Genomic DNA, 9,443 nt, shown 5'->3' on the forward strand with positions numbered 1-9,443 from the left:
ACAATGATTAATATTTACTACCTTAAATCAATGAAAGCAAATTTTAAAATATATAATTTATTTTAAAAATTAAACAAAAACTAAATGTTTAATTATTTACTCGATAATATAAATTTATGAAACGAAAAGTTTCATTTTTTAAAAACTTTCTAAATTTGTGAAATGTTACAATATCTTTGAATATGACAATAAAATAATATTTTACTAATCTTTATATATATAGTTATGATTTTAGTAATGAAATAATAATCCGAAAATATATATATAGAAGAAGATACAAATACATGTGAAAGTTTGAAACAATCTATTCAATAAAAAAAATATACATTAAACTTATTATGTTTTAAAAATTGATAGACACATATATATTATAATATATACCAATTTAGAATTGAAAACAAAATATTTATATAAAAATAAATGAAAACAAAAACCTGCGCGGTTGCGCTGGTCGAGATCTAATTTAATCTATTAAAACAGAGCCATACCTTTTATCTACTTAAAAATGTTTTCACTTAAATTTGGACTTATATATTCACAAATAGACCGCAACTCTAAGAAGACTTCGTGGTGGGTTATGGAAGATATTTGGTTCCGAAATCCATTCTTTATCTGGTTTGCTAATAAATGATGCATATTAGAAAATTTTGAAGTATTATTCTTTTTTTTTTGAAAATTGGACTAGTTTTGAAGTATTACTTCATACGAAATATTGCATATGTATAAATTAATAGAGTACATATATATATATTTATATATTAAATTTTAGATTTAGAAAATTCTATATTATTAAAAATTTAGAATTATTAATGAGTAAAGGAAATGGAACAATAATTAATTGTAATATTTTGCTAACAATATCAACAAAAACAGCCAAAAGATTTCTTACCATTATGCTAACAATATAAAATAAAACAGCTAAACATTTTCCTAACATTATATTAATCGTTTATAACAAAACAGAAATGATTCTCTAATATCCTCTTAGAGTTTATAAACATCTAATCTAAATTAGAGTCCTATGATTTATTTTTATGTGTGATTTTTTATTTGGACCATCTCTTAGAAAATTTAGCAAATTATACATAATTTAATTGCAATATCTTTTAATATCTTAATCTTTTATTTTAAATATAAATAAACAAATTTCCTAATAAAATTGTAACAAAATCTCTAAAAGTTCTATTTGCAATTTATTTTAGTAATATTTTAATTTAAATTCTGATTATCATTAAAATAAAATTAAAAATTAAAATTAATACAGTTTTGATTTAAAATTAAAATGAAATCACATAAATTATTTAGAAAAATTAAAATCACACAAAATATTTTAATTATATTTTACTGATAATTAAAATTTAAATTGATTGCTTTTTGTAAATGAAATTTTAAAATATTATTTAAAATTTTTAAAAAAATATTCATTTGTATTTGAAATAAAATAAAAACATATCTAATCTATTAAATTAGAGTCATATTTTGGAGTTCATATGTTATATTTTAATTTTGAACTATTAAACACGGGTTCATCTAAATCATATAAATTTTATTACATAAAATATTTATAAAAAAAATCTCAAAATATTTAAAACTAGATGGAAAATTAAGATTAAGATTAATAGTTCAGGATGACTCATTTAGAATTAGAGGTGATATCGACGTTTGACTGATACTTCATATACAATGACTTATATTCGGCTTTCAGATTCTAGTGACAACATATGATCTTTCTAGAAAATAAAAAAATGAACTCAAACCATTTATAGAACAAAATAAATGTTTAAAATGAAACTTAGCTGCTGCGCATGGCGCGGGTTCTGTTCTATTTCAAACTAAAAGAAGGGAATATATAGCTGATGGGCTAACCGTCTATAGATATGATATGGACTAGAACTTTGATGAAAATTTTAAGAATTTGTAGGTTAGCCGACTATTGCATATGCAACAGGCTAGATTTTTTCCTGATATGATAAATTTTATTTTTGGAAACAGTTGAATTTCTTCTTGGAAACATGGTTGAATATGTTCATCGTAGATGATTATTGTTAAATGTAAAAGCATATGAAAATGATGTAATAGACACAAAAACATAAGTACTCTTGTTTTGTATATTAAATTCATATTAATTAGTGAGAGACATTGAGTTATCATAAGACAATCAAAAGATTACCTACAATCTTTGAGATTTCAATGAGGTAAAGAGTCGAATGAGTATTTGAACACAAATATCTCATAGGTGGCAAAAAAAGGAGAACTCCATTAATTAAATAAATAAACTCACATTTAAACATTTTAAGCACATATATATACACACATATGAGAGATAGTCACATCACAACTAACAATTTAACAATCTCTCTCCTATAAGTTTTAATGGCGATTTAAGAGACCCGTAGTTCTCTGATCCCCCCCTCCGGTTTGCACTCTCATCGAAACACAAATCAACGATAATCTCTCACTCTCTTTACTCATTCTTCTTATTTGGATAAGATCTCTCTCTATCTCTCTCTCCCTCATTTTCAGCAGATTCAATCCAAACCCTAACCGCTTTGATTCTGATCGCAGAATATTAATATTCTCTTGAAAAAAACTATAAATATTTTGACAAAAAACACTTTTTTACCATCCCTTTTTACTTTTCTTACTCCACACCATAAATGTTAAGTTATTCATTCTGTCCTTTGCCCTTAACTACTGTCACCACCACCACCACTTCTACACTACAAACCCTTCTCTTACTTTCCTAACAATACGTACTTAAAAATACATTACAAATACCTACCAAGGCCCTATAAAACGCAAGAGAAAGAGAGAGAAGTGATTCTTGGTTTAGCTTTCTTGATATGGATTTTTGTTGGAAGAGAGAGATGGAAGGTAAACTAGCACATGACTACTTGTCGTCCACAAAGCGCCACCAACACAGCATGATGACGTCACCGCACCGTGTCTGCGTTGTCACCGGACCGGTGATCGTAGGGGCCGGACCGTCGGGGCTAGCGACGGCTGCTTGTCTAAAGGAGAAAAACATAACTTCGGTAATACTAGAGAGATCAAACTGCATAGCTTCACTATGGCAGCTCAAGACTTACGACCGCCTCCATCTCCACCTTCCTAAGCAGTTCTGTGAGCTTCCTCTCATACCCTTTCCCGACCACTTCCCAACTTATCCGACCAAACAGCAGTTCATCGAGTATCTCGAGGACTACGCCCGGAGGTTCGATATACGACCGGAGTTTGGTCAGACGGTTGAGTCCGCAGAGTTTGATGAGAACCTAGGGATGTGGCGCGTGGTGAGCGTGGGTGAAGAGGGCTCGACGGAGTATGTTTGCCGGTGGTTGGTGGCTGCGACGGGGGAGAATGCGGAACCGGTGGTCCCTAGGTTTGAGGGGATGGAGAAGTTTAAGGCCACGGGGGTGGTTAAGCACACGAGTCAATATAAGACCGGTGGAGATTTTGCCGGAAAAAAGGTTTTGGTCGTGGGATGTGGAAACTCCGGCATGGAGGTTTGTTTGGATCTCTGCAACTTCGGTGCTCAGCCTTCTCTCGTTGTCAGAGACGCGGTGAGTCTCTGTTTATTTTGTTCTAATTAAGAATATGGGGAGGTTAAATTATTCTTTTTCATATGCGTTTTCGATATTTTTGTGGCTCTTTCATGCTTTTTAGAGTTCTTTTAAGCTAAAAACAAAATCACATAAAAGGGTTTTTTCATTCAGTTGATATTACCCAATTCTTTTAAAGACTAGATATTATATACACTTTACCTTTCTTTTTTTCCCTGAACTCTTACGATTTAGAACATGTTTTGAGTTCTTTTATCCGATATTAAAACAAAACTTTTTTATTTATTTGATTGTACCAGATAATATTCCGTTCTACGAATATGTTTTAGGTAAATAAATAGCTTTTATTCAGTTTGATGATATCCATATTTGAATTTTTTTTATCCATATTTGAATTTTATTAATCTGTTTTAAGTGTTTCAAAATTTTACGGGAAAATACAAAGGATGGTATCATCCTAATCTAAGATTTTATTCTATCTTTTAGGCCCTTGTGACTTCAAGTTCCAACAATGTGTTAATATAGTTTTTTTAAAGATAGATAAAGAGGTTTACCTAATTTCTTTAATACGAAAAATCAATTTTATAATATATTTAGAGAATGATAACTATGAGAACATAACTTTATTGGGATTTTCACGAGCATGCGCAAATATTCTCACAAAAAAATATCATTGTCTCTTTATATTAGAAAACGATTTTCTCATTCGGATCTTTTATTGCAATATTTACTAATTATGTTTTTTTTTTCGTAACTGGTGAAGGTTCACGTCCTACCACGAGAGATGTTGGGTACTTCAACTTTTGGGCTGTCCATGTTGTTACTCAAATGGTTGCCCATCCAACTCGTTGACAGTTTCCTCTTGGTTGTTTCCCGGTTCATCCTCGGGGATACCACCCTATTAGGACTTAACCGACCCCGGATAGGCCCATTAGAGCTCAAAAATCTCACCGGCAAAACTCCAGTTCTCGACGTTGGAACGCTTGCGAAGATCAAAACTGGAGATATCAAGGTACAGATATATCTTAATCAAACATGATACATGGGTCATATATCCCTAGACTATATTTGCGAAGTAATTTTGTCACGTGTACTTTCTACCGTCAATTTCACAAAACAAATATGACATGACTACTGAAATTGATTACTGAAATTGATGACATGTCTTATAGCTTAATATGACATAGACAATTTATATTTTTGGTAAACTTTTTAAAATATGGTAATAGCTCATATATTACATTTAATGTCAATTTATATTTTTGGAAATTTTTTTAGAATATGAGAATAACATATAAATCATCATTAAAATATATATTCAAATATGGCATTACAAATCTCGAAATATAATTTAATTATATATTTTTAAATTATAAAATTTTATTACTAAAATTTTCAAAAATGTATACAATCTTTTTAGAAAATTATAAAAATTTATTCGTTAAATCATTATTTTCTTATATATCTACAAATTTTATAAATATTGTTTAATTTTAATTTTTGGTAATTATGCAACTTTTAACAAATTATTTAATATATTTAATTAAAATAAATGCATAGAAAAATCTATCTAAGATTATAATTTTAAATATAAAATTTTATTTTAAAATATAATTTATATTTATCTGTTAAAAATTATTTTAAATTAGTATATATTAATTTGCTAAGAACCGGTTTACTGATTGTGATATATGATTTGTTTAAATGGCAAAAGGTGTGTTCCGGGATAAGAAGGTTAAAACATTATGAAGTTGAGTTCGATAACGGGAGAATGGAGAGATTTGACGCCATAATATTGGCAACTGGTTACAAAAGCAACGTACCCTCTTGGCTAAAGGTAGTCCAATAATGATAATATAGTTATTTACCTGTCACATTATTTAATACAATCATCATTAGTACCCTATTAAAAATTCACCTCTTTTTAGGAATTAAATATATGTATATATATATATATATCCATTATTTAAGAAGTCGCATTAAATGGATTTTGAAAAACCAAATAACTTTGCAGGAGAATAAAATGTTTAGTAAAAAAGATGGATTTCCAATGCAAGAGTTTCCAGAGGGATGGAGAGGGGAATGTGGGCTATATGCGGTCGGATTCACAAAACGTGGGATCTTTGGAGCATCAATGGATGCAAAGAGAATAGCTCAAGACATATACGAGTCTTCAAGAAAATCTGGTCAACCCCATAGACATATACAAGTATTCATGGCAAGAAAATCTGATCAAGCATGTAGTAGAGTACTAGACGGTTGAGAAATGGAAGGTTTCTATCAAGAAACAACATGTTTGCAGCCGAGGTAGGGATCAAAGAAAAAAGTTGATGGTTTTTGGTTTCAAAGCAGATTTGGGGAGTTATGTAAATTAAGACTTATCTCCAGCTGCGATGCAAATTGGGGGAAGGATAGAATGAAAAGGAAACCTAGTGAGAGTGATTGTGGTGAGAATTGATGATCATCTGCCCAAAGGAGAGGAGGGGACCCTCTCTCTTTGCATGCTTATAACCCACTTTGTAAATCTTTCTATACCTTCTTTCTATGTTTCTAATTTTTCTTTTTTTTTTCTTTAGTTTTCCTTAGTTAGGTATGCGCTTTGTTTTTCTTACCTTTTTAGTTCAATTTTTTTGGCTGAGTATTGTGGTGAGTTTTTTTTTTCTTTTTGTTATATACATATCACTTGTTTGATTAAAACTCTTGTTTTTTTAACGGACATAAGAAGAGTTCAATTGTTACAAAACCAAAAAAAAAGCTTGGAAAATGTCCAATGAGTGTGTCAATGATATTTCGTTGTCGAAATGATTTCATTCCCTAGTAGAAGTATCATATAAACATGGACCACCTCCTTGTACATTCGTCAGAAATTAAGTCCTGCATATTTATCATTCTTCTGACCCGTTTTCCAATTATTGTTAGATGTACGATCTCCACATGATTTCTTGTCATATTTTTGAATTAAACTAGGTAGCTATACAGCCTATATTATACATAAATCTATACTAGCTAGATCCCATGTCAGATAGATCGTTAGGTTTAGATTCCATGATAGATTTTTTACCTTGGTCGTGTTGATACAATATTCCATGGAAAAGGTTAACAAAATCTTCATGTATGATTTGCGGTAAGCGACGTCAAACATATAATCAAAATAAGTTCACCATGCATTTTGTCATCCAAATCATAACAAATTATTTTATGTGAACCATACGACTTTGCATGTATTTTTCCCATAGAAAATCGTAACTGGTGATATAATAAATCGTTAGAAATATCCAACCTGGTCTAACAAAATTGTTTATTTGATCTAAAGCAAATTAGATGGATCATGTTTACAGGGGTGAACGTGCTATTTTTCCACGAGAACTATCATATAGCATTAGGTGTCCACCAAACTATAATCTCGTTCTAAATCTCTCTAAATTGAAAATTACAAATCTATTTCTCCCCAAATCGATAGTTCGAAATGTAGTTATCCATAGACCATGGTTTTAAGTGGTTTGTTGTTAACCAAACAATTTTACTAGCTAAACCAACCATTTTTAACAAACTAAACCAAAAAAAATATCAGACCCAACTATCTAACAGTTTCGACCCCTTTACATATTCTTCTTCACCCGAGGAGCGAGAGACTCAATTCCTCCTCCTTCACCATCCACAACATTGATATCTATTTGAGAGGAAATAATTGAAGGTTTGAGAAGAAAATATTGGTCTAAAATTTGAAGGTTTGATATCTTTTTATGATAGTGTATTGTTTATGTCATCGAGATTTGATATATTTTAGAGTTGCGGATCAAGTGTTTCTAATTTCATCTGAATTTTGATTGTTTAAGGATATATCAAAAAATTTCTCTAATCTGTAAAGAAAACAAATGGAGGAAGAGTGCCATCATCTCTTGCTCGTTGGGAGAAGAAGACATTAACGGTTCAGTTTTGGTTTTTCTTTTCCTTTTTTGTTTAGTTGGTTAAAAATGTTTGGTCTAGTTGGTTAAATTGCTTAGTAAACAGTAAACCAGTTAAAACCGTAAATTATGGGTAATTAAATTTTAAACTATCGATTTAGGGAGAAATAAGTTTGTAATTTTTAATTCAGGGAAATTTAGAACGAGGTCATAGTTTGGTAGACATTTGATACTATATGATAGTTCTCGTGGGGAAATATCACGTTTACCCTATTTATAGTGATTTTAATAAAAAAAATTATCAGCTGCATATATGTTAGTATCAGCATTGTTTGTTAGTAATTTTATCAAATATCAACTATTGAATAACATTTGCAAGGTGATTCAATATTGGTTCTGAATTGGTACCAACAAATTCTTAGTAACTTCACCACAAACTATAAGCGTTTGGCCACAAAAAAATTGAGACATATGAGAATCAGGTTTAACAGAAGAAGAAAAAATAAAACAGGACTTTTTCTATTTCTTCGTATAGTCTTTGGACCATTAACCATGTGGTTGTCCTTAAAAGCATGTGATTAGAGAATGTACACTCACCTTAGAACCCTGTGGGTTCATTGTCTGGATTTTCATGGGATGTGAATGTTTTACTGGCCGGTAACTAGTTCAAATTTAGACTAAACTGTGTTTCATTTATATAATAAAGCTTTAATAAGAGATTAAATTCTAACATACATAAAAGAAAAGGGAAAAAATGGAATAAGGATCTTTCAGAAATTTACTTTTGTAAAAGGCACTCAAGTAACAAGCTGGAGCCCTACACTTTTGCCAAGCTGTTGGGGAAATTTTAGGAAACAATATCAGAGATTCAGATCCCAAATCAAATCTTTCAATTTTATTTTTGTCAACATCAAATCATTAAATCGAAACATCTCCTTTTATCTTAATTTTTTTTGTGAAGTAATTAGTAGTGGCTGACTCCAAGAAGGCAAACATATTGCATGTATCTTGCAGTTCCTAGTCCCACATTTTTAACAGAAGAAGCACTTGCTTCTTTCAAAGCATGTTTCTGCTTTTTTCTGAAGTTCTTTTTTTTCTTTGATTTTTCCTTTTTTAGTTGGTGCTTTTTATTGGCTCTGAATTATATAGTTGGCTTGTCAGCCAAATTATGTTGGAAAGTGGTGCTCTTCGACAGTAAACGGTATAGATGATTGCGTCCATAACTTATTCATATATGACTTGGAAAATCAGAATATGTCTGACGATATTTTCACGCACTATACAAATGAACTATTATATATTCTACCTTACACAGACAAATTTTTTCCATTCATTTCTAGTTTACTTCACAGATTAAATTTCAGTTGAAAAGTCGATCCGTTAAAGAGATCCTTTATTTTCGACTACATTGCAATTGCATGAATATATAATTCGTACTAACTCTCTAAGTTGACATTGTCATCTTTTTTTAACAGACTCCATGTTACAAAAACAGTCCTAAGCTTTAAATGATATTTTCTTTTGAAAGATCCCAAATTTTTGTCGGTACATAATTGAATTTGGGGTCAAAACCCCGGTGACACGAACCAAGTGGAGTAACCATTAGGTTATTCGTCCATATACCAATAATATATAAACATTTGTTGACAATATCAATATAAAAAAATATAATATATATATATATATATATATATATCATACTTTTATAAGTTAAAATGATTTTTTTTTTCAACAAAGAAGCAAAACTAAACTAAGTAGATTCCTGAGCCGATAACCATCTCGGAGGAACGGAGTCGACATATACCATAGCAGAAGGCTGAGTCCTAGCACCTCGTGCTCGCTTATCCGCCATTGTGTTTTGTGCCCTTGGAATATCCTGAATAGTGAAAGTGGGGAAGTATTCCTTACATCGTAGAAATTCCCCCATGTGAGTAGTGAACGCCGACCATTCTGTTGGAGTAGACACCATCTTCACCAA

General features: G+C 30.6%; 1 protein-coding gene across 1 annotated transcript; it reads left to right on the plus strand.

The window, feature by feature from the left end:
- Nucleotides 1-2,400: 2,400 nt before the first annotated feature.
- On the plus strand, nt 2,401-6,264 carry LOC106322981 (indole-3-pyruvate monooxygenase YUCCA6-like). The gene is made up of 4 exons (XM_013761129.1): nt 2,401-3,560; nt 4,324-4,572; nt 5,275-5,397; nt 5,575-6,264. The coding sequence occupies exons 1-4, from the start codon at nt 2,844-2,846 to the stop codon at nt 5,821-5,823; spliced, it is 1,338 nt and encodes a 445-aa protein (XP_013616583.1). The 5' UTR covers nt 2,401-2,843; the 3' UTR covers nt 5,824-6,264.
- Nucleotides 6,265-9,443: the final 3,179 nt, after the last annotated feature.

This window comes from Brassica oleracea, chromosome C2 (genome assembly GCF_000695525.1).
Source record: "Brassica oleracea var. oleracea cultivar TO1000 chromosome C2, BOL, whole genome shotgun sequence".
Taxonomy (NCBI): Eukaryota; Viridiplantae; Streptophyta; class Magnoliopsida; order Brassicales; family Brassicaceae; genus Brassica; species Brassica oleracea.

Coding starts and splice junctions, on each gene's coding strand:
- LOC106322981 (XM_013761129.1), top strand. CDS start 2,844: ATGGATTTTTGTTGGAAGAGAGAGATGGAAGGTAAACTAGCACATGAC. Junction 3,561..4,323: donor CTCTCGTTGTCAGAGACGCG/GTGAGTCTCTGT, acceptor TAACTGGTGAAG/GTTCACGTCCTACCACGAGA. Junction 5,398..5,574: donor ACGTACCCTCTTGGCTAAAG/GTAGTCCAATAA, acceptor ATAACTTTGCAG/GAGAATAAAATGTTTAGTAA.